The sequence below is a fragment of the Balaenoptera ricei genome, chromosome 10, assembly GCF_028023285.1.
Source record: "Balaenoptera ricei isolate mBalRic1 chromosome 10, mBalRic1.hap2, whole genome shotgun sequence".
In the NCBI taxonomy this organism is placed as follows: Eukaryota; Metazoa; Chordata; class Mammalia; order Artiodactyla; family Balaenopteridae; genus Balaenoptera; species Balaenoptera ricei.
In genome coordinates this window covers 69,841,555-69,867,952 of record NC_082648.1, presented here as the reverse complement: position 1 = coordinate 69,867,952, position 26,398 = coordinate 69,841,555, and the positions used below count along the sequence as shown (strand labels likewise).

General features: G+C 39.6%; 1 protein-coding gene across 10 annotated transcripts in view; it reads right to left on the bottom strand.

Annotated features, from left to right (window-relative positions):
* The window catches only part of TMTC2 (transmembrane O-mannosyltransferase targeting cadherins 2), a 1,049,079-nt gene that overhangs the window by 906,853 nt on the left and 115,828 nt on the right, over nt 1-26,398 (bottom strand). For 6 of the 10 annotated variants that reach the window (XR_009505423.1, XM_059936616.1, XM_059936615.1 and 3 more), the window contains exons 1-2: nt 24,990-25,488; nt 24,746-24,855 (exon numbers count right to left, since the gene is read on the bottom strand). Coding sequence is in view for 9 of the 10 variants with exons in the window: in XM_059936616.1 (XP_059792599.1) it covers nt 24,746-24,828 (83 nt within the window). In the remaining variant the exon portion in view is untranslated. Of the gene's footprint in view, nt 1-24,745; nt 24,856-24,989; nt 25,489-25,675; nt 25,884-26,398 lie in introns of those variants that run through there. The other 4 variants (XM_059936611.1, XM_059936612.1, XM_059936613.1 and 1 more) reach the window with 4 other exon arrangements.

Below are 26,398 nucleotides of genomic sequence, written 5' to 3'. Positions count from 1 at the left end.
GAAAGCTCAGATTTCATAGATTTAAAGCACTGCCACATGTAGGGAATATTAGTTTCTATCTTGCTTTGCTTTGCAACTTCCACAATACTCTGCAACATGAAAGAGTAGAGGAGCTTTTTTGGTTTTTAACTGGATTAGATGAAGTTTGAAATCTAACTCCACAACAACTCATTTTGTGTCCTTGGGTATGCTGCCTAACAGTGTTCCTTAAACTGTCTCATCTATAAAACTGGTAATGAGGGGACAGCCACTCTTTTGCTCCTGATAATGGGTTCCATGCAGGAATATGAGCCCACGGTTGTCAAATTCTTTTTAATTTTTTTTTAAATTAAGAAAGGTGTAAATATGCACCGGGGAGTAAAGTGTCCTAATTTTTAGATGTTGGCTACCTACTGTTTTATTTGTTTTGTTCTGTTTTCCTTTGCTTTTTATTTTTTTGTAACACAATTCAGAATAACCAAAAAACTAGGCTGCCAATTTACAACTTCAGAAATGTACAAAATGCCTGATATATTGTCAGTGCTAAACAATGTACTGAATGAATGCCCTCTGGATAATTAAAAGAGGTCCCTTGAAGATTTCAAGGTGTTTTGTGTTGTTCATTTCCTGCTTCGGATTTTCCAATTGTTTCTAATTTTTTAAAGAGCCGATTTTTTTTTTTTTTTTTTTTTTTTTTTTTTCTGTGTCTTTTTTATACATTTTGTCATTTTCTTAAATTGAGAGCAGTTAAAACATTGTCAGAGCAATTTCCTGAGTTTCAAAGTTTCCAATTTCCAGCTTAGAAATAACCAATCTTGCTTTTATACATGTCCTTTTTCTAAGCATACAAAACACTTGAATTTAAAAAGAAAAAGACCAAAATAAAGGATTGGAAACAATCCAACAGAATTATTTAGCTTTTAAAGAGCCGATTTTTATTTGCTCAATTTAGGTACCTAAAATAAGTCTTTTAAAGTACACAATATAAAATTACCCTTCACCTATTACTCTTAGGAGTAAAATCAGCAGATAATAAATTTGCCTTAGGAGCAGGTTCACAAGGTGGTGAAGAATTTTACCACTGAATTGCTTTAAGGTCCTCAACTTCCAGGCATACCAGGGTAGGGGTGATAAATTCCTCATGGATACAAACACCCCAGCATTCTAAATCACCCTCTCATCTTCCACCCTTACATTTGTGATGCTTTAAATATGAATATGTTAATTTCTCAACAGATTGTATAAAGAACAATGCTTGTATATGAGAAGCAGAAAAGGCTCATGGGCATTTCAATAACTAAGTCTTGGTCTTACATATAAACCTCCTCATTTTCTACATAATGAATGATGCAACACAGGGTACTGTGGTGCACAGCCTTAAAGGCCACTCTACTTGATTCAATGATAAATCCAGGCACCTCACATATGTCTGTCCCCACAGTTAACTGGCACTCGCAGAAACAATTTACCAAATATTCCAAAGCATCCAAATATGAATGCACCATTAAAACTTGACAAGCATCCACTAATTCTGATAATAGCACCATTATCATTTTTAATTCTACCACCAGCAATTTGTGCCATTCTCTGATGGCGCAAATAAGAATAGATGATTACAAAGTAAAAGCTTGTTCCTTAGAACACAATATTTACATTTTGTGTAATAAAATATAATGAAAAGTTGACATTTTGCCCAAAGATGTACCAGGTTTGCCAAAGATTTACCAGAAAAGTCTATTGCATTCAAAACTGGATCCATTTGACCAAAAAAAAAATAAAGAAAAATGATTTACACACCGAGTTTTCCAAAAGAAATAAAGCAAAAGAACCAAAACACCTATTACCCTTCTTCTATTCAATTTTACATAATATTGGATAATTTAATTTTCACTATTTCATAATGACAAAAATAAAACTAAATGATACTAATGTGATCGGATTTGGGAGGGGGTGGGGAGGGGGAGAGGAGGAAGTAATTGCTTTTGTTGTCATTATCTTTTGGAGGTATCTTCACTAATACAGTCACGAGGCACCCTTTGCATTGATGGTAACAAAATGTGAACTTTCTAAACAAGGTTGTGTCCTACTCATGTTCAAGTCCCATGAGCCAAGAAACAAACCAAGACCAATAAACAGAGGAGCAATCCTGTAAAGATCCTTCCTGGTTTCTCTAAGGGAAGACTCAGAGTCCCACTGAGTCATTTTTAATATTTAATTTTAGAATGCCAGTTAGAGAATGAGAATATTTTAATTATCTTTTTCTTTTTCTGTCTTTTTTTTTGTTTTTTTTAATTCCTAGTCCTTAACACAGATCTTGAATATAGAAGGAAGGGAGCGAGTAAAGGCAAATCTGGGGGAGGCAGAAGCCAGCTTAGCCATCTTGCACATTATCCCAAAGGAGACGAGAAACAGCAAGTTACAAGAGGCAACAGGAAAATGCTTCACAGATCCTAAACAAGCAAATAGCTGAAAGACTGGCATTAAAAAAAAAAGAAGGCAAAAACATCTTTTTTTTTTTTTTTTTTTTTAAAGTCCAGGCACAATTTTCAGGGCGCCGTTTCTGAAGCACTCTGACGTGCCTTGGTACCTCTTAGAGCGCTTTTCTCTTACAGTCCAGTGAAAACAACAGCTAAAATAAAATATTTATAATGATCCCAACTCCAAGCACTTTTTTTTTACAACTTTATTGAGTTTTACTTTATATCATAATATTCACCTATTTCAAGTGTACAATTCAATGATTTTTATTAAACTTACTGCGTGGGGCAGCCATCACGATAAATCAGTTTTAGAATATTTTCACAATCTTATTAAGATCCCTGATGTTTATTTGCATTAATCCCATTCCCACTCCCAAGAAGCCACTAATCTACTTTCTATTTTCTATAGACATTTGCCTTTTCTGGGCATTTCACATGAATGGAATCACACAATATTCTATCACTTTCTAAATATGTAAAATCACTTAACTTTGCTATGCCTCATTTTCCTCACAATGATCATACCTATATCTCACAGAGCTATTATAAGGAATAAATGAGATAATCCATGTAAAGTGCTTAGAACCCTGGCTGGCACATGTCAAAGGCACAATACACTAACTTAAAGTAGTTAATACCCTACTATGGTTTGCTGTCTACTACAGATTCTATGTCAGCAGAGCCTCAAATTCAACATGTCCAAAAATGAACTCTCCCTTCAAAACTGCTTTCCTCCTAAGTCTCTTCACACAGAGAACACTCGGAGTATCCAGACAGTTATCAGAAACTTCCACAAATTCTTTCATTCTTTCCTACCCATTCTCACATCCAGTCAGCAAGTTCTAGAGTCCTCTTTCCTCCCTTGAATTTGCCTCTTTATCTTCATTCCCTGAGCTTTAGTCACAGTTCCTCAATTTTTTTTTCCTGATTTAGTGCAAAAGCTTCCTACCTGTTCTCTCTACCTTCAGTGGTGTTTTCCTCCAATCCATCCTGCTTCTGTCAAAGGATTCTTTCTTAATATGCAGGTCTGATCATCTCTCTCTCCTTCAAGGGCCCCCCTAGCTTTCAGTTGAGCTCCTTAACGTGATACCCAGGGCCCATCACAAACTGATTTCTACCTACTTCTGTATTTCCATCCCTGGCCAGTCTCCTAAATATGCCCTTGGTACTGGTCGTTCTGAACAACCTGCAGTTTTCTCAATGTGTGAGCCAGTCTTAGGGCTTCAGGCAAGCTAGTCAGTTCACAGCACCCTCGAGACGGCCATTTGCCTTTCCCAAAGCTCAGCTCAAGTATCACTTTGTTAATCAGATTCCCAGTCACGAATCACCAAGCATGATTTGGAGGTACCTTCTCTGTACAGAGTTGAATGAGGTAATACTCAAAAAGAAGCTTTCACAGTGCCATCAACTCAGTGAAGTGGCTCTTCTTGAGCCCAAGTTCAGCATCACTTGACTTTGGTGAAGGGTAGGGGTGGGGAAAGTATGGAGGAGGGAGGGAGGTGTGTGGGAAAGGGAGGAGAAGCAGAGAGAGGAAATGGGGAGAGGAAAGAGAAATAGGGTATGAAAGGACAGGAAGGGAGGAGGGAAAATGGAAGATGATAAAGGTAAAGCATGCTCCCTGAGGACAAAGGATGTTGGAGGAGAAAGAGGAAGAAGGGGTAAGACCCACATCTCCGAGGGGGGGCTTTTCTTTTGGGCATGAGCCTTTAGTAACAATGTGAACCCTTTCTGTTTCCCCTTCCTGTGATGATAACCATACCATTTTTCTTTCTATTTTTCTGATTCTGAAACACTACCACTCACAGTGATTCTAGCCCTAAAGTGGAGGAAAAATTTACACACTTCCATCTGCTGGAGACAACATTTCATTTCCTTTCTAAAGCATTCTCCACATTAACTGTCAATCAACCAAGAGTTACTTTTCAGGTTCTCCATCTGTTTTCATTTTTTTCATTTCTTTCATCAGAATCCACGGAAAACTAGACTTATTTCAATACGCCATAAATATCAAGGATATTTGGGTGAAAGAATCAGAGTTAAAAGAGGTATTAGAGGTTATCCAAATCAGCAGTTTCCAGTACTTTCTCCACAGGCCCCTTTAAGTATATCCACCTGCACTCAACCCAAGGCCTGGCTTTCAAATAGTTTCTACACCTAACTTTGTCTTTTCACAATGCAGCTTTCAATTTTAGTAACCAAAAATCAAAGCTAACAATCAGATTTTCTGATAAACATAAGCTACTCAGTGCTAAGACCCCTGAATTTATATAATTATTAATCAAAACCCAAGACAAAACAAAATCTCAACATTTTGTTAGCCTATATGATCCCATATTGGATAACTACAAGCTTAGGGGTTTTAATGGAAGTTGATGGTGGATTCTGATTGTGAATTTCCATGTCCCTTCCCAGGCTTCAAGCTACTGACTCCAGCCAAACTCTTCCAAGGTTAGAGAGGTGAAAGCCCAAGATATCTTAGAGCTCTCAATACTGCTGATGATCCTTCTTTTCTGCACTGTTTCTTCACAGGACCTTAATAAGTGTCTTCTTATCCTGTTCTCATCTTGGAATGCACAAAGAGAATTTAAGGAGTCCATGAACTTGGATGGAAAAAAAAGTACATCTTAGCTTTCACTAGTCATAAAGAAACTTAGCAATGCCTTTAATTCTGAATAAAGGCAACTAACCATGGCAGTGATTTCATCACCAGTAGGAATCACAGATGCTTTTCTATCACAGTACAATTGTTGCAAATTTCTCAAAAAATCATTTACCCTCATCACCACTTCGATATTATTGCAGTTAATGGATCTACCACCTGGTTTTGTTATTAAATAGATTAATAAAGAAGGATATATGTCACTATACAATAACTTGGTATTTTAGTATCTTGATAAATATATTTCAATTTGGGGGCTTCTATATGTTTTGTTTTATGCAAGTAATACAATTTTTTAAGAAGAAGTCCATAGGTTTCAACAGATGGACAAAGGGATCCATGACACAAATAAAAGCTGCTTTGAAAGCAAAATTCACTCAAATGCATCTCTGTGTACCCTGCAATAACAAGATGGGGTAATAAAAAGTAAGTACTTCTTTGAGTGCAATCTAACACAGTTAGTGGGGAAAAACAGGATTCAATTTCAGATCTCCCGAACTCTCGTGTATTCCGATGCTTTCATAGAGGGGGTCAGGAGCCTGAGCTTCAGAGACAGACATGTGTGGTTTCAAATCTGATTCATCATTTAATGGCCAATGACCTCAGGCAAGTTACTTAACCTCACAGAGCCTGTGTCCATGTTTATAATAACTGCCTTATTGGATTGAGAGGATGAACTGCAATGAAATATGTAAAGAACTCACTATGATATTCTGCACATAATTTAATTATTAAGAAGATATAATAGGGACTTCTCTGGTGGTGCAGCAGTTAAGAATCCGCCTGCCAATGCAGGGGACATGGGTTCAATCCTGGTCCATGAAGATCCCACATGCCGCGGAGCAATTAAGCCCATGTGCCACAACTACTGAGCCTGCGCTCTAGAGCCTGCGAGCCACAACTACTGAACCCACCTGCCACAACTACTGAAGCCCGCGCACGTAGAGCCCGTGCTCCACAACAAGAGAAGCCACTGCAATGAGAAGACTGCACAACACAAGGAAGAGTAGCCCCCGCTCACCGCAACTAGAGAAAGCCCATGCGCAGCAATGAAAACCCAACACAGCCAAAAATTAAAAAAATTAAAAAAATAAAAAATATAATAATCTACTTCATGCCTAAATATCTTTATGGAGTTTTTCAAAATATTATTTATATCCCACAAAGCTCTACCATTCTCTAAAGCTTTGCCAGTATGATGCCACTCTCCACATAACCCTCAAAATCAGAGCCTACTTTCTCTTCAAAAGAACTCATGGCCCCAGAAGATCTGAAGCTAACAGCTAGAGCACCATGGCCCTGACCCTAGTTTCCATCTTCAGACTACTAATAAGTCCATCTTTGAACCCCACATGAAGTCACACTACTTCCTCCTGCCTACTCCCTCCTGATCATCACCCTGGGCAGCTTGATGTTTTTCATCTACCATTATCCATGCCGAAGACACATGCAAAACTCTGCAGTAACAGTTTTGAAGTTTCCATCATTCTAACAACCTGACATTTCCTCCATGAATCCATATGATTCACCATTTGCATGCCATTCCACTAACAGAGCACCTGACGGATTAGACAGAAAATTAAAGTGTATGAAGCTGAATTGGATTTCATGCTCATAACAAGCCTATGAGATCAGGAATTACTGTCTTCTTCATAAATGAGCAAGCCCAGGTTCAGACAAGTCACTGACTTGCCCCCTGTAACACTGCCAGAGAGTAAAAAATTGAAGAATAAACTCAAGGACTCCCACTAGTCAATGATCCATCATACTTGATTTTTCTTCCCTTTATTAAGAGAAATATTTAGCCCATTTTCTCAATTTCTTATTCCCCTGGAGAATTAAATATACAACTTCAAAATATTTCTCTTTTTAATGCATTATTCAGGTATTATGTTCATAATGATCGTGATTCGTTCAGATCCTGAGTTAAGTACGCAATAGGCGAGCTGGAAATGACTTGAGATGGAAATACTGGACTGCCTAGAAAAGAAAGAAGCATGCTGGCAAAAGCAAGAACCCAAGCAAAAGAAGAAAAGAACCCACGCTACGACAGCCGGATCAAAAGAGGAACAACTAAAAGGGAGACTGTAGTGTACTTTGAACTTTGTGGAAGAAAACAGGGCACCCATGCTGGAAGCCACATTCTCCTTGATGTAGCTCAAAATGATCAATGTGATTAGAGCAGAGCCAGTAAGATGTCTAGATTCAGACATGAACCCCTGCCAGCGGGGAACTGTGTCTCAATTGATCACACAGCACCAAGCCAAACCCTTAAATCTGAAATGTGAGTTGGGAGGGTAACTTCAATATAAACACTGATTTTATGGATATGATTTCAACAGTACACATTTTCCTATTACTCCCATAAAGTATTTCACTGATATATAAATACCTCCAAGCTTTACATAATGTAAGTGCTTGGACACGTTCACATATCACCATATCTTTGGCTCAGAGCAGCATTAGCAATTCACCACTTGCATATTGAAAAAACTACAGAATTACAACAGGCCTAGAATGGCTGCCAACAAATTTACTGCCTCTGTGCTATTTGTAAATTGATTGTTTCTTCTTTGGCTTATGGCAAGTAGAGAATTGCGTATAAACGCATATATATTACATACCTACTCATAAAATTTAACATTAGGATTGAACTTTCCCCAAACTCAGAATATTGTGATACCCTTTAAACAAGGGTATCACAAGTAATACAATATATTAAACAAGTATTACAATATATGTTTGATTTAATGTGTCTCTTCTAGCTTAATGTTTTTTCATTGATTTCACTAGCTCCAGGTCAAAACCTTTCTACCTAAACGTCTGCTTTCACAGAAACTGTTTATTACCTGGCTTATGAATTAAGAATTTTTAATAGGCCCTTATTGAAAATCAAATGAACAGGTTATTTGGTGTTGTTTTTAAGCAGAACATGTGGCTACTGGCTAAAATGTATTCTACTTACTTATCAGGCCTCCCAAGTTCATATCACATGCAAACATAATTAGTTATTCTTCAACTTAACTATTGAAAATAATACCAAAGGCAGCATTTTCCACTCAGTAAGGATTAATCTGTCTATTATTTTAAATTTGCAAACCAACCTTCGAAGTACAAATTTTGAAAAGCCAGGTACGACTGCTTTGTAAATCTTACACTTCTAGCCTCACAAGTTAACAAGACTCCTGAAAAGTTTAAGAATCAGATATAATCCTGCAGCAGGCAATCCTGGTCCTGACACCGATTTTTCTACCTGAAGACAACCACGTCCAAACCGCAACCATTTGACAAGTGGAGACTCTAAAAGAACGTGTAAAATGGCAATCCAGTTCAAAGCAGAAACATACGGCCTTTTTCCTTGCCAATAAGAAAAAAACCAGCGCATTACTGAACACATTTCATCAAGGGTGCCTCTTGGGGAGCCCAGAGAATGAAAAAGCATCAAGACGAGGCTGTCAACAACCAAGCAGTGACGCAGTCACCTTGTAGGTGTCAAAACCTCAATCACAGAAAATCAGGACCAGTGGGCCGACCCCATGAAACCTAGATACCAGAAGAATACCAAACAGCTGCTTAGGGCTGAGCTAAAGCCAGGCCCAGACCCAGATCCGGTGGGGGAGGTCAAGCAAAACACTTGGAGAACAGGTTGAAGCAAAGCCTGAAACAATGTAACAAAGCAGCAGACAGCTGGGCAACAACTGCTGGGAAACGCAGGCTTGCGGCTCCAGAGGCAGGGGAGCCAGGTTCACAAATAGCTCCCGCAGCGTTCCCTAGGCGGCCGCTCTGAGATGAAAGCAGTGGGCGCTTCCTTGAGGCCCAACGGGACTGCCAGGCTGTATGGCAGGGGCTGGGGCACCAGCTCACAAAGACATATTGTTGCCTGAAAACCCACTGCTCACGAACGAACACACTCAGGATCCAGGGACCAGTTAGGACAAAACCCATAAACGACTGCAGACATGTGACGTCCATGCCATCTAGTCACTTACTGCTATTCTAGACAAACAGGCCGCAGTTGGCCAAGTTCTACCAAAAATCACCGGTGAGGACTCACTATAGTGTCATCCAAGAGAAAGGGAAGTCAGTAACATTTTACATCTGTAAGACTGACCTTGAGTTTTAACTCCTAACAAGTGTATCTTAGACCTGTGTTTCCCATCAAATATCAGGGAACCCCTGAGAGGGCCCAGGGACCAGTAAGATCGTCCCCTGCTCTCAGGGACCAGTAAGATCATTGCTGGAAGAGTTTTATAAGTATGTGTTTCCATTTAGATCAGGAGGTGGCAACCTTTTTGGTTAAGGGCCAGACAGTAAATATTTCAGGCTTTGCGAGCCCCAAGGTCCCTGTTGGAACTACTCAACTCTGCCATTGTAGAGAGAAAGCAGTCAGAGACAACAAATCCACAAATGGGTGTGGCTGTTTAAAAAACAGGCTACAGGGTACACTGGCCCACAGGCTGTAGTGCCTACTCCCAATTTAGATGATAGTCCAGAATACACACACACACACACACACACACACCCATATGAATGAATGTTCTACCTCATATGTGTGACCACCTCATAACTAAGTAAGGCCACATGACTTCTGAGATTGCATTTATGATCGAGTTGGCACCAAAGAGTACTACTCAAATGGTTAAGGGTATTAACAGACTGGAAGTGGACATCATGGGTTCCATGGACATGTGTGGTCTCCCCCTCTTCACAGAATCCCTTTTCCTTCCTTCTAATGAACGCCCTCTATCCTATACTGCATATGGCTTCCTCTTCACTCTGATGCCAGACCAGAGGTACATTTCATGGATGAGTTTGAAACCTAAGTCAGGATAACTAAGATCCCCTCTGGAGCATTCTGGGAGAGCTAGGGAAGAGATCTTAGGTTGCCACTGGCCACAGTGACCACCAAGATGGCCAGACCAAGAGATGGAGAAAGAAATGAAGTCTTCAGGCCTCATCAGGGCTCTTAGGTTCAGACAAGCAAGAGGTTCTGCCTTTTCTGAACTGGGTTTTGGGCACTTGAAACCTTATTATCAAAATAAAACATGCTAGCAAAAATAAAGGGCGGATGACAATGTTTTAGCAGCAATTCAAAGCAGCAATACAGGCATGCCAAACTCCAAAGCACCCACAGCATCTCCATGCTGTGACAGCTCACTGCTTCTTCTTACTCACTGAGGAAAATAAGCACATCCCTCCACCATCTTTCACCCCAAACTGATCTACATGTCTGCTTCCTTTTTCACCCACTTGCTCCAGACAGAAACCTGAGAATAGTCCCTCTCCTACAACCCTCCACATTCAGCTTGTTACCAAGTGACGTCAACTTTTCTTCACATTTTCCTTTCTATTTCACCCCAATTTTTTTCACCTCTGTTTCTACCTTATTTTAGCCCTCATCGCGAACAGGAATACAAATCCTCCAATATAATCCTAAAATGGACCCCTTTCTGGTCTCTCTGCTTTGGATTTCACCCTTCTTCAGACAGTTCTCCAAATTTTATCAGGGAACACAAGACCCTCGGTGATCTGGCTCTCGCCTACCTTGCCAATTCACCTCTTTTCCCTCCCGCTCCCTACCCTCTACTCTAGCTTTATGCCCTGCTCTTTGGACACCATGCCTTTCTCTTTCTGCACATTTTTTTCCCGAAATAATCCTCCCTCTCTCTCATTTTATTAAGCTATTTCTTATTTGTTCTTCAGGAATCAGTTCTCACAAGTGCCTCCCTCATCCTCCCTCCCAGTCTGGGGTCAAGTGCCCCTCTTACGTACTCACAATCATAAGCATGTCTCCCTGTTAGGGAAACTGTCTGTTTACTTGGTCTCCCCACCAGACTCTAAGATCCTTGAGATTATGGACTACATCTTCTTCAGGGTCAGTGCCCCCCATATTAAACATGGTTCCTGACACAGCTAAGCATTTACAAATGCTTGCTAAAGGAACACAGGAATGACAGGAGCATCCCACACTGATGCTTTCTTGGGAGATAACGCACTTCTAGATAAGAATGACTTAACACTTTTAAATCAAAGGCGAATGTCTATTCGAGTGGATTTCCTGAATTTAAAATAAACCACATCAAATCTTTCTCCCAAACCTTGAATAGAATTATCATATTTTTATACTGTAATTTGCAGAAATCAGGTTACTTAAATGGTAAACATACCCTTACCTTTTCTTTCTCTCCATCACTTCTAGTAACAACAGCTGTTTCTGGTCTCTGAGGTAAGTGACCAGAATACACAAAACAATTTACAATGTTATTACTAAGTATCCTTAAATCTTTTGGTTGGTGTGTGTATAAGGAAATTATCTCTTTACCAGTTTTGCTGCTTTCTTAATTTCTATTCGTCTCCTTTTTTCTAAAATCAATGCTGATAGAATAGAAGTTAACAGGAACTGATATGATTTTTCTTGGGAAAAAAAAATCCTTAAAATAAAATTAATCTCCTTTAAGTGAAGGAAAACTGATAATATTTCACAAAAGAAATCACTCATTAGCTTCCATTTACTCAAGATTATGACAGAGAATACCATTCTGGTTTTCAATAAAGTTATAGCTACAATGTTACTTTGGCCACTTTCTACCAATTTCAGTTGATTCTGGTAAACTCTTTCTGAACACACAAATAGCCTGCAGACATACACAAAAGATTTTCTTCAAATGCAGTAGGTAAGCTGCATGCAAAACATTTACTCTGTTTTTATATAGATTCCCAGTGATGCTCAAAGAAAAAACATTCGGGATAAGTTCTGGTTTGTGTTTAAGTTTTTATTCCGGTTTAGAGAAAACTTTAAAGTAAATAACGTTCTTGTCATATCTTAGGTTTTACAGGAAATCTTTGATCTTCATTTTCAACCAGTTTTCATAAATAATGATGACATAAAAAGAAATAAAAGTGAAAATCTAAACTTAAGATTATTCTTAGTATTGAAAACAATATTAACTTTTAAATATCATATACGGTCTACCTTAAATCTACAAGGTTTGCGTATATGAATAAAGTGTCCAATTTAACATTAAATTTGCTAATTCTCTCAGGCTTTAGTTTGAAAAATAAACCCAACCCCCTCCCCAAAATAATGAATTCTCAGAATGCAAATTCTAAGTACACAAAGATGAACATCTGGGTATTTATTATGATAACTGCCTTTAAAAAAAAAATACAAACAAGCTGCTATTTTATAACACACACCCCAAATTCCGCATGCAATCAAAATCTACCAGAGAATTTTTTGAAACACCAAAGACCTACTTTCCACAAATACAGTTGAATTCAGAGGATTTCCATTCTAACAACCTGTCTTGATTTAACCTCAATAAGCTGTCAATCAGTTGCTGCTCTGGTTCTAATCCACAGAGGTACCAATCAAAATGACCCATCTTCCATTGCAGTGCCTCTGTTTTCCCCTCACGAAGAAAGGTCATCCCAATTCCTCTATAATGATCCCTCCTCTATACCATAAAAGGAAAGCACTGTATCATAAACAAGAAAGGGGCAAAATACTCTTCAAGTCAACTCCTCTCAATTTCACCAAAGTTCATTTATAGGGATGTCAAACTTAACCTTCTCCTTCATAGTAGATAACCCGTCCTTTCCATCCAACTCCTCACCCTGGAGAAATCCAGCTGTTGGTCTTTTCTTTAGTCTTAAAAATCAACTGCTGAGGCATGTTTAATAAGGTCCTGAATTATTGGTTTCTTGTACTTATTTAAATTAATCCCAGAGAGTTGAGAGCCATCGTACAGAAACCATTTGTCGTTTCCCTTTAATAAATTAAAACAGTATGACGGATCTTTTTTTAACCCATCAGTAACAGAATCTGGTTTATTAAAATACTGGATGAAATTTTCACCTGAACATTCTAAAAATGTTCCAAGGAACAGATGTGCACTAGAGAAAACTAGGCTGCTATCCAACAAGAACCAAAAGTGCTCTCCTTTTTAGGAGCTTGCCACTTGCTGTTAGAATTTAGTTATTAATAGGAACAGAATAATAAACACTCCAACCAATAAGAAGGTAACACATGAGAAATAAAATGATGATCATGGCTGAGGTAAAAACATCTGTGGTTGATATGGTTTGTTGTATTAATGCCTCATTTTCATTTTCACTGTAAAACATTAGATCCCTAGTTGATCTGGTATGTGTAGCAAAATGCCCAATGTTTTACTGAAAACATTATCAATTGCCTCCAAATGGCCAATATCATATATAGTTCTTAGGCAAATGAGTCCAAACCCTAAACCCTATAACTGTGACCTGCTTTAAGCTGGAAGAACCCTAGAGGATCATTAGAGCCTCACCCTGACTTTAAAGAAGAAACCGTGTTATAAATACAGTAAACCTTCAACATGCTAAGCTTACTTGGACTTTGAGGGGGAAAGTATTTTCTTTTTTTGGGGTGGGGGGGAGTGGGGGAGAAAGCCAGAAATGTTAGTGTCAAATGGTAAGTAAACATGTGAAAGATCTGTTTTAATCAAGAAAGAGATCAATATTCTTAAAGGCAGAACTACTTGTAAATAAATTAATGTGAGATGTAGGTCCTGGTGAGAGAGCAAGTTAGAGAGTAAAAAGCTTCCCAGAAAAGGCTTCAAAGAACAGAGCTTTTCTATCCAATTTACTCACTGTAAAACAAAAGATATATAAAAAGTATTCCTGGGATTTGGGCTAACTCTCTACTCAACATTATCTTTTGCAACATAACCGAAAACAACTCCATATTTTCATTAAGATTTTTCTTATTAATATTAATAAGGAATAACTTAATATTAAGATATGTCCTTAAACAATGATTTTCCTTAAAAATCTAAGCTACACATCAGAGAGTGAAACAATTCTTATAAGATGCTAAGAAATCATAATTTTGCCTACGCTCCTACACACAGTAAGTATTATCTAATCTAAAGAAGAAAGTCACTTGAAGTGAAGAAGATGGGAGATATCTGAGTTCTGGTTTTCGTATGTACTTTTTTTTTAATTGGTTGTTCAATTAATTTTTTTTTATGTTTTAATTTTATTGGAGTGTAGTTGACTTACAATGCTGTGTTAGTTTCAGGTATACAGCAAAGTGATTCAGTTATACAGTTAAGTATTTACCACAAACATTTTATTGCCAAAATTTGTGTGTGTGTATGCACGCATATGTGTGTATATAATGGTTAAATTTCAACATCATTTCTCCAAACCCATAACCCAAGATGAAAATTAAAATTTTAAATTAGTAATTATTTAATATACTTCACCGAACTTTTCAGTGACACTAAATCTATCTGCAATACCAAGTTAAATATTATTGGAAATAAGTTTAAATTTTGAATATTGGCTTTAAAGAAAATTCCCTAAGTGCTCTACAATATTTTTAGATGTTATAACGATTTTAAAATATCAGCTATAAAGTTAATGAATAACTTCTTGATCAAGAGAAATACTTAATAAGTATCTCAGATACCACTGTACCAGGCATTTTATAAAACTTATTAAATTCTCCCAAGAACTCTAGGTATTACTATCCTCATTCTATAGAACAGGAACAGAGTTTTAGTAACACAATCAAAATTACACAATTAGCAAGTAACAGTTCTGGGATTAGATCCCTAGTTTATCTGGTTCCAAAACTCTTGTGGTCTTTGTACTTTTTGCCACCTTGTTGCTTGGAAAGGTCTAAAAGAAAAAAAACATTTTCTAATTAGTTACAAAAATGTATCACCAGGTTTAGATATTAGATGTCACCATCTAGTACATGTGCTAAGCACACTTACTACAGATTCTCAGTACACCACTGATTAACACAAACACTTCAATGCAGAAAAACTTCAGCTTATCTGACATCTATCTTTCCTAATCACTGGGTTGCCAGAACTGCTCTAAATCTGAACATACTCCCAAAAGAAAAGGGGTTTCATTGAAGAGAGAGATCATGAGTACCCAGTAACAATATACCCTGCCAAGCAGAACCAGAGTACCAAAGATTATTCACACCCGATGCACTGCAATTGGTCCTTTCACCCTGCAGAAGGAAAGAAGTGCTCAGATTGGCCAGAATATCTATTCAAAATAAGCACAGAGACCAGAAACAAAGGGAAAGCAGCAGAAAAGAAATACAGGAGAGCCAAACCTGCTTCTACAGTGAGACCAGGGACAGCTGACCAAAAGGGTGGCCAGAGATTAGAAGCAGAGATGGGGCAGGCAATAGAAGCTGAGACCACAGGAGCTCAACCATTGACTCTGAGTGAAAAAGTGAGCCAGGACATGGAGTAGAACACAGCTCTGTTCTCAGGGGAGAAGAGAGTGAGATGCTAACGTACGGGGATAACTGAGTCATTCATCCTCTGGTCCAACACCGTCTACATCTGACTCCAACATCATGCAGCTTTTTAAACACACAGAAAACATTCATCAGACTATTCCATTCGGTCCTCACTCGGTGGTTGGCAGCTGTTATCATCATTTGCACTTCCTGACCAATTACAAGACCAAGTTTTAGAGGCTTAGTAGCTCAAGTACTAGTTAATTAAGTGTTATTTCCGAGACTAAAGACCTCTCCTCTTTTATCTTGGCCCAGTGTTCTTTCACAATACTGCCTGTAGTACAGAGGACAGTGTTTTAAAAAGAAAGAAAGAATTATAACTTATTTTAGAATAAGTTCTTTAAAAAGATTTCTACTAAGTAGGAATGGAAAACTTCACATATATATGGTATTCACCTATTCAGAAATCCACCAAAGCACCCAAAGGCTGAGGTATAGTGTACCAAGTTAAAAAAAAATCAAAGGGGCCCAAGCATTTCTAATGTTATGTAGATATACCTTTACCCAGTAGCATCACGCAGTGCCTGAATATCATTAATAAATCTTTATCTTTCCTACTCTCAGCTGCCTAATGCCTATATTTTGCCACCTGCCTGACATCTATAATCTTCATTCAGTGTAAGCCAAGTTTCCTTACAAGGGATTGTTCAACAAAAGTACAAACTCATCAAGGCACTGGCTATAGACTCAGTTTAGGCATCAGCATCTATTCAAGTCATAAGCCTAAGGCAACCGCCTATCAGTTTATTTGTAAAACTCAGAATCCAACATCTGTCTCCACAGTAACTACAAAGAAGATGATACTGTAAATACAAGTTGGTGACAAGATATTTCAATAGAGATCATCTCCTAGATTTTAGCAGGCTCTCTACCTTTTCAAAATGTACACAATATCTTAAACTCTTAAGATCAATTTAAAGATGTCATGATTGAACAAATATAAAACAAAACAGAGAGATTAAATAAAATGGCTAAACTCATACGCTTTTGAGATATAAAAGATTATCCTAAATCTTTTTTAATACAGGAATTTAGGCAGTCTTTTCCGAATATCTGTAAAACACACTGAACTAATGTGTACATTACATGAACCAGCCGTATCTATCACACCTGGGAATGACAGAAATGCAGACTCTTAGACCCACTCCAGGCAGAATCTGCATTTTAACAAGCCCGGGCGATGTGCAGGCAGATTGAAGTTTGGGAAGCGCTGATCTAGAAATATATATACATATACATAGATGGAAAGAGATCCAACAAGAGGCCCAGCTCAAAAATGTCCTTTTAGGAGAGGTACCAAAATATCCGTCTGGTTCAAAGAAACTGAGAATTTGAACTGCATTTTAAAAGATTTTCTAAAAGGTAATCATCCATATTAAAGGATGAAGGTAGGGTGTGGAGGTGGGGGGTTATGAGAGAGGACCAGGTCTAAAGCCCCCTGGCCTACCACAGGCATCCTCAGTATCATATCAGGCCTGAATTTAAAAGAAGCTACTAAATACTCTCTCACAGAAATGGTTTACTTTATGTTAATGACATACAAGAGGTTTTAAAACAGTGAAATTTCATTTTCTGTTCAACATGGAACGAAAGCCAAAAACACCACTGTTTCTAAAAGAAAAAATACAAAGACTCTTAAAAATATAAAGGTGGAGGAAACCAAAAGAGATCATTTCAATAGGATATTTTAAATAGAAGACTAGATATCTGTGGCAAACTACAGTTGGTAATTTCAGGCTGGACACTGGTGTCTTTATAATAGATTTTTGTTCAAATCTCAAATTCATTTTCTTTGGTTAAGTCAGTACATATCCCTATAAGAGTGGGTTAAATTGTAAAACCTTATTTCTTTAATATAAATTCAGTGACACAACTCAGCTCCATTTTTTTTCTTTCAATAGAATAACAAGAATAACCTTCCTATTTTAAATAAGGTTTACCAAATGAATTCAGGTATACTAGTTTTTCACATCAGTTAGAAGTAATTGCCTCCCACTAAAGGGCCTATTTCTGCAAATAAAAATGTCTTTTTGCCTGATTAAACTTCTTCATCATCGGAGAACTTTTCTTCTGCAAACTTGTAGTTGGAAAATTTGCCATTAGAAGCTTGCTTTGTCAAAATGAGCTCTTTTCAATTTCTTTGGGAGAGCAGTCCTGTAGTTAATTATTTGGAGGAGGAGGGAAACATCCTATTCTAAAAGTACACCTGACAAACTATTCGGACCCAAGTATTCTACCTTAAGACATCTTTTACAACCCAAAGCAGCAGGCTCAGTATTTATAATACCTTTAAAAACCTGAAGATAGGAGGGCAGAGGTACACAAAAGATAGTTTATAAAACAAGGAGAATGGTCCCCAGGGGAACAACACAGCTGCCAGCCTTACCCCCCTTTTCCCAAATGGCTCTGTAATGACAATATACAATTGTTTCCTAGTTAAACCATAATCATAAGACTATAGTGAACTTGCTTTTTTTTTTTTAACTTCATGCTCCTGAGGAATAATCACACATTTATTATAATAAATTCCACAGAAATAAAGACTAGTCATCAAAGACAAAAGGAAAGACACATTTTATTTGGACACAGCACCTACCACATAGCTGCTATTCCAAGGGCACTGATGTGTGTTTCATTTGACAAATCATGTAATTTAGTCAGTCTCCTTGACAATAACTATATGCTGTGCCACGCTTCAGACCCTGCCTCACCCTGATATCACAAAATGCCCCAGCAAAGAAATCAAGAAACAAAAGCTTACACCAATTTATCATAAGCAAACAGCATCTCCTCTGCCACGTACTAAGGTACTTTTAAAACAGATACAGTAGCACTGCCCTCAAGCAATGCGGCATGTTTATAGCCTTGGAATAAGTAAATGTACATATAATTTCAGTTATTTCCATGATAAAATGGAATCTAAAGGTGGAGTTAGGGTTTTGAATTCTAATCTCTTTTCCAAATTAATTTTTTAGACATCAGCAAGTCAAAATCTCTCTCCATCTCATCTTTAAAACAATCATTTCTAGTTACTCAAATTAACTGTATCTTATGAAGTGCCCTTAAATAAAATAAATTACTTTAAAAACACAACAGAAACTTTTAATGTAGAATCTTGAAAACAAATCATTTCAGTGTTCCCACCTTCTTCAAATTTCTCCTGAATAGATAGGCTTACTCAATTCTTTCCTACTTACCTGTAAAGAAAAAAGCTCACGGTTGAACCCAAAATTGTAATTCCCAAAAGTTTCTAAAAGACTGAAACAAACATCTATAACTTTTATTCTAAGAAACCTTGAGTACCAGAGAAACTGACAGATGTAACTGAAAAACTAAACTGTCAGAGTGGAGGAAAAGAGATCAATAGAAATTTGATAGTGCTGCATCTTGTTGGAATTAACTGCCTAGAAAATACAACCAAAATAATCTCTAGGCAAAAGTCTTCAATCCCTATGACCAGTCAAGGCAAATCTAGTTAACTCAAAGAGTTCAGCCACTGCAGACCTCCAAGGAAAACAACTGACCTGAACAATTAGGAAGGAGCCATTTGGGAAAGGTATTCTAAAGCTTCCACAGATATGAATAAAGTGCCAATGAGCACCAGATCAAGAAGAAGTCCAGTTCAAACCATCGACCATGGATCCTCAGCTGAGATGCTCTGGGAAAGAAGCCAACAGAATCCCAATAAAAGTTTAAAAATACGAGTATCAATCGAAATAAACATGAGTCAATGCAAGTGAAATTCTGCTAAAGGACAAGCTATCAGCATTTTTTATGTCTATCACCAGATTCCCAGATTCAAACACTATATAGTACCTGGTAAAGTACAGGTAGGAAAGGACGGACAGGGACGCTTACTGACAATGGGGAACAGCTGCTGTTTGTATTATGCACCATATATAAGGGAAGCCCATGTCTAGTGGTGTTCATAATTAGTGAATTAATGAATGTAGTCCTTTATTCCTCAAAAACACATACAAATCAAATCTTCAAAGAAACCATCTAGCGTTGTGCATAATTACACCTGTAATGATTCAAAACATTATGCCCTTTTCAACCCGTGAAAAATAGGATGTAGCTCCTGGTGATAGGCCTCTCCACTTTTTTCAACTAGGCTCTTAATGAGGACAGCTATTCATAGAGGGAAGGTCCTTACGTTCAGCAATCCACTTGTCCTTTCCATCAAGGCTGCCACACTTGTCACTTTTGTGAAGCCATTAAAGGAAGGACCCAAAGCTCATGTAAGACTTAGCTTCCAAGAGAGGACCAAAAAATTTAAGAGATGAATGTTAGTGTTGAAAGCATGTTGGGTGAGAATAATGAAGTTATAAGAAAGTAGGTCTGTCAGCCACAGATTTATCGGAGCGCCTTAAGGGTAAACTTTGTCCTTTCCTAATGTTATGAAGGTGCCTGTTTTAGAGAAAACGTACCCTTCGCCTATGATAAACAGCTGCACCATCAAGGGCATTTTAAACAAGTGCTTTTAGCGCGCTGAATAGCAACAAAGAGATTAGGAAGACAAACTGCTCTTAACTCATGTTGGAATCCAAAAGGTTGTAGCTATTTCAGAATTATAGCAGCAGGGAATTCAGTGTTACTGTAGGGACACGTTAGCTCTGAAAAACTAAGTGCAGATGATGAGATGATGTAAACTAATAATGTGCAATAAATGCAGTCCCTCCCCCAAATATAGTGTATTTATAAATGAGAAAAACTAAGAGACAGATGGCTGGCAAGCAATTTCCCCTATGGCATTTGCACATGTCTGTTCAGTGCTTCTATCTGGGTCATTTGCTAGGATAAACCCCATGTGACAAGCTCGATGGAGGTAAGGCAAAGTGGTCCATACCTGTTTCACCGAATTTTAATTTTAATTTACCGTTAAGAGATGTACTTATTCAAACAGCAAAATGAACCTTTTCCACATAGATCTGATTAAACAATCAAAACTTAGCTAGAAAATAAAATGTCACATAAAATATTTCATAATATTTCATAAACTATGAACTGTACCCACTGGCCTTTTTTTTAGTACATTATCAACTGGGAAGGAAATGAGAGTAAAATAACACTCTTGTACACATTAGCTTCTTCCAATAAAGACCTGAAGAGACAACCTTTGATGCAAAGCAAACTTCTCCCTTATTTACTTTGATTTTATAGTAATTCTTTCTAAACATGGTTTTACTAAATACCAGACACGCCTTCAGTGGTTGAACATACTAGAATTTTAAGATAACAAACCCAGATTGGTCCAAGGCAAATTTATTAGAGAGAACTTTTCAGAGAGACGTTAGAGGGACTGATCATTTCACAAGCTATTCTTATACCAGGTCAAAAACCAAACAGATAATAACACTAAAAGACCAAGTAGAAAGTATAGTTGAATATCTTCAGGGAAAAAAAAAAAGTTTTTCTAAAAAGCTTGTCAATATACCTTAAATCCTCTATTCCTTCATTTTAAATACTGTTAACCAAACTCTTTATAACATTAAGGAAAAAAAAACCTTAACAAGTGTTTCTATAAAACTGAGATTTACATTTACACCTGAATGAATAACTAAATTAGGGATGTGCTACTGAAAGTTTGGAGTAGGTTTGATTTCAAGAGTAGAAATTCCTGCTGTGGAGTTGCTTCTCCAAGTTTCACAAAATTACTGCACACCAATAACTAAGGAACCTAAAGGTAATGCTAATGATCATGGGTGAGTTTAAAAGTTGCAGAATGGGCAATAAGGAAAAAACTTTTCAAAGCAGCCACAAACGCATTTCCCACTTTCAAAAACTCAAATTGTCTTTTTTTTAAAAAACTAATGCATTATTTTACTCACATGAGACTAAAAAGATGTATTCGGTGCATTATGTTCTTACTTATCTATCACAAAGGGCATGCCGTCAATTAGATGATATGTGCCAAATGAAATCACACTACGAAACAGCAGTTATATTTTACTTTTTTTGCTTTGAAGTAAACTGACTCTTCTTTTAGTGCTATCTTTATGCAAAACATAGCAGGACTTCTAAAGAGGATGCAGGGGAAGTGATGCAATGTTATCCTCGACAAATATGTAAGACAGCAGAGAATTCGGGGTCAGCAAGTTTTTCCCACTGACCTAACATCAAATTTCTCCAGAAAGGGAGACAGTCCTTCACGAAGTCACACGCAGCATGACTTCAACTTTGGCAAAGACTGCATGTTTATAATTCCAATTTTACTCTAACCACAATTTAAGATTCAATACAGTCTTTACTAGATTGAAGGCAAGGGGAGAGGGGAAGAAGCTGAAACTGTATATGCTTTTTCATCAGATATGATGAATTCTACTCTTCTACTGTTTGTTTCATCACATCAGAGCCATAGTCTTACATTTAGCACAGAAACACTTGTAAAATATTCAATTTTACCATAGGGAAATTGATTTTGCTAGAAGAAGGTTTCAGATTACCACTTAATCTCAACCAAGCTACATCAAACACTGAATATAATTACATATATAGTTTATAAAGTAAACCTGAGCACTACATTTAAAAGAAATGATAACTTGGAGAAGTACCACAGCAGTAATGTTTAAGCTGAAGCAATAGAAAGCCCTCCTACAGTAAATGCCAGATTCTTCAGCTAAAATGCAGAGTCTTGCTTTAGTTAAGCAAGTCGAGCGTAAGAGCCACCTCCCTTCCTTGAGCTGCTCCTCCACTCCCAGCACTGCCCTCTCCTTGAAGAACCATATTTCACAAAAGTTCCTAGGGTGGTGGGGGGGTGAAGGGGAGTGGGCGGTATTTCGGCAGAAGCCACAGATGTAGTTTAAACAAAGTTTTACACTTGAGTCTTTGTAGTATGAAATGGAGTGGTGGAAATAAACACATTATCATCATCCTACAGTTTCCACTTGACTCCCCAGCTATTTTCCCTGCTTCTCACACAAGCGAGTTAGAGCAGTGAGACAGAAGAAACCTTGGCACTGAATCACCTGAACATGCTATGCAGACACCAAATATGTGCCATGCTTCTACTAATACATATTTCATAATTTCTAGGATTCATAAAAACCAAGTGTGACACTTGTAAGATTTCATACTCTCAAGAGTATGTGATTGCATATGCAGTTCTGCTACCAAGAAAATTAGAGTAAAATACACTTTTCAAATTGTAACTAAGTGTAATGTATATTTACAGGTCTTTAACATCATAATGGTATATATTGTCTATATGCCATACATTGGGCATGCTATCAATTAGATGATACGGGCAAATCATCACATTAAATTCATCTATGCAGCTAGGTATAACTCAGGAATTTTGACGCTCCATTCAATCTATAACAGGTAAAGAACTTATAACAATTGCCAACTATCAAAGCACAACTAATTTATCATCACACTCACACCATTCTGCCGAGTTACAACACTAACACTTCTGACTGATGATTAAAGAACACAAAATAAGCATTAAGTCTACAGAGAAATGTACACGCAAATGTAGTTTAGTTCCAGCCTTAATCTTTATTAGGATAGTTTCTTCTGACATGTACTTTTTAAAGAACTGGACAGCAATAAAGAATAGCCACACCATGCTATTTGCTTGATTTATCACAGTGTTCTACAATAGTTACAGTATTACAGTAAGTTACTTTTTTATATAAGCCCTAAATTATTGGTTTAAATGCTTACTCTTCAAACTGTCCCCAACAGTGCCAGTAACTGCCCAGATTCTTCCCTGAGCTCGCTTTAGTGAAAAGTCACCCAACTTTGGAAGCAAGAGCTTTTCCTGCCAATATTCTAGAAATAGCAGGTGCAGAGTAACACAAAATTGGAGGGTACAGAAGCAGCTGACCTCACTCTTACACACAGACCATTTACTTCTCGAAGCACGTAGCAAAACTGCTGAAATGTGTACACTGCTTAAAAGTTGAGGAAAAGTTTATGTGTAACAGTGGCTTCCTATCAACTAGTCTCTGATAGACACTACATAAAATGAATTAAGAAGGGTTTGCTGGATGTTCTTGTACCTATTATCAGGGTATTTCATAACAGACATGTGGGTGTGAACCAAGATTCGCTGACTGAAGGCATACATCCATGAACATGCTTTTAGCTGTAGAGTGGGCACACGAGAGGATACAGAATATGGCTAAGCACCACCGGGAGAAAAATTTGCCTTCCTCTCCCCTCACTATCAACCACTTTGCTTAAGTTCACTCACTGCCTCGCCCTGACCCTGAGGATCCATTCACTTTCCATAACCCAGAGAGGCTGCTGAAAAGCTGTCAAAGTAAATCTGTGCTCACTTTTTGGATGGTTTAATTTCAATGGAGCATGAAAACACCCCAGGACGGTTAATAAGTTTAGCCAGGCGTGCTGTTCTCCCTAATATATTTTAATTATGCATCTGTTTTAATTGTAATCAGATTAAGTCACCGGAAAGGCACAAATTGGAATTTTTCCCTAATGGCTATTAGAGCTTTTCATCAGTTTCTAAACACTAACAACGTTTAAAAAATAGGTAGAGACACGAGCACAACTGTGACATTTCCCAGAAATCGATGCAGTTTCTTTGACAACACAGTTCAGGTCTCATTAGCCACCCAAACTAACCCAAACGCAGAAGACAACTTCAGTCTCTAGGGGCGTCTTCTTCCCCAATTAGCACAAAAGAATCGCTAACGTCTAATGTAAAACTCCCAAACAGAAACGAAAACCCAGGCTTTTATAAAGTGCTACTCCATCGATCGGTGAGGGAGGCGGGGGAGCGTAAGAGATGACCAGCAGCATTATCCTGGCTCAAAGTAAAGTACACCATACGTCAAAAGGGAAAGTTGAAACAGAGTGCGATTTCTCCACTATTTTGGCAACTGTCAAACGTATGTTTTAACCTCGGGAAATAAGTGTCCCATCAATAAAAGGAAACATTACAGGGAAGATCTATTAGGGGACGGGGAGCAGCTTCCTTCCAGACCAGACGTAAAATCGCTCAACGTGCTTTTGTTGCACCATGGAATACCTAAGATTATTTTTTAATACGTTCATTAAAGAGTTTCCCAAATTGCTGTGATTTCCGCTAAGAAACTTAAGCGTCTGCCAACAGCCTAGAAGCAAGGGAGAGGAACCTGCTGCAGACTAGGAACCCAAACTCCCTCAGCCCGTCCAGTGCGCCCGCGTCCCCGGCGTTTGCTTTAGGTGTTGATGTTTACGCGTCTCCTAAACCTTCAGGTGCTGGACCAGTCCCCCCAAGACGCACTTCGAACCTTAAAGCAGGAAGCTTCAGAGCTATCGCGGAGTCCCCAAGCAGCCCGCCACCCCTTCCTCTCACCCCCTTACCTGTCATCGTAGCAGAAATCCGCACTCAGGGTGTTGAGATACAAAGCGAGCCCCAGAGCGCTGCTCACCAACTCTGCAATCATCTCTCCACCGCCTTCCCTCCGGCTCGGCTACCAGCGCGAGGGCAACAGCGGCAACAAAAAACAGAAGCATCAATCCCCACCTTCCGCCGCTTTCTCCTCCCAGCTTCACTTTTCCCTCGCTTCCCCACCCTCCCTTCCTCCCTCGGGTCCTTCCAATCCACCGTTCTCCTCCTCCTCCTCGCGCCCGTCTCCGCAGCTCCTGCGTCCTCCCCGGGTGCGGGCTCACACCGCGCTCCCCATGCCCTGAGCCGACGAGCGGCGAGCGGCGTTCGGGCTCCGCGCCCCCCGGCGGATGCACAGGGCTAGTCCTTCGCGCGGCTCGCGCCCCCACCCTAACCCATGGCAGTGCAGGGCGCCCTAGGTGAGGAGTAGGACTCGGAGGAGGTGGAGGAGTGCGGGGTGGGGACAGAGGGACCGGACCGAGCCGGGCTCTGAGACCAGCTGGAGGAAGAGAGAGAGAGAAAGGCGGGTGGGAGGGACAAGGCGAACCGCCTCCCCTCACCGCCTCCCGGTCGCACCGCTCCGGTGCCGCTCGGGCACTCTCCGGCCGCCACAGCGGCTGCAGCTCATTCACTCTTTATTAGCTCCCCTCCCGGCCCCAGCCCCTTCTCCAATGAAGTGAGAAGCGGTGGCTGGAGACTCCAGAAGCTCCCGCGTGGGGTTCTCGGAGCTGCCCCCCGCGCCTGCGTGGCCAACCCTCCACCGGGTTTGCCCAGCCCCTTTCTCCACCCAGATCCGCCCCTAAGGTTCCGCCCACGCTACCCCCTGGGCTAAAGGCTCCTCCCACTCTCTCCCCCGGCCGGAGGCTCCTCCTCCCCACCTCCCGCCCTCCTCTTGTTTCTTTCACCTTCGATTTCACTCTGGGAAGCCCAGGGAACCCAGGGGCGACGGCTGGAAGACAGCTCAAAGAGGTAGCTGGAGTGCGCCCTGGGCGGGGCAGCTAGAGGAGGAACGAGACCGAGGAGGACGGAGTCGCTCGCCCCGCTGTTGCCTGGCGGCGCCTAGCACCGACTGGATCTCAACCCCAGCGCTGCGTGTGCCAAGCGCTGCCAGGCGTAGGTCCGGTCAGCTGGAGAGACTTCTGGGGACCGGGAGAGGAAGAACAGGTTTGGCGAGTGCTGCAGACTTGGTTGCCACAAACACACACGCGACCTGTCACACACCCTCACTGTGCGTGAGCCGAAACGGTGCGGGGGGCGGGGGGGGGGGCGTTGGAGAGCTTGACGGGTATATTAGGAGGGAGAGATTTCAGCTCCGAGCCGACCGTTGTCCCGAATGTCAATGGAGAGACATGTGGGGAGGGAAATATTCCCGCAGTCAGGTTAAAAAAAAGGACCCCGAAGAGGGAAGAAAGACTAGCGCACACACATCCATACCCCGCAGCTGCGGGAGCTTTTCGTGGTTTCAAGGGAGCTGTCAGGATGACCCCAAGAACACGGAGAAGAGACGCCTGTACAACCGAGTACAGCGCTATCCTTACACCTAGGAAAGCGGGAAGCTAATGCCCTTTCCTTTCCGCCCGGATGCAGGACTGGATGGAAGACGTCCAACATGATGAAATATGGTGTAG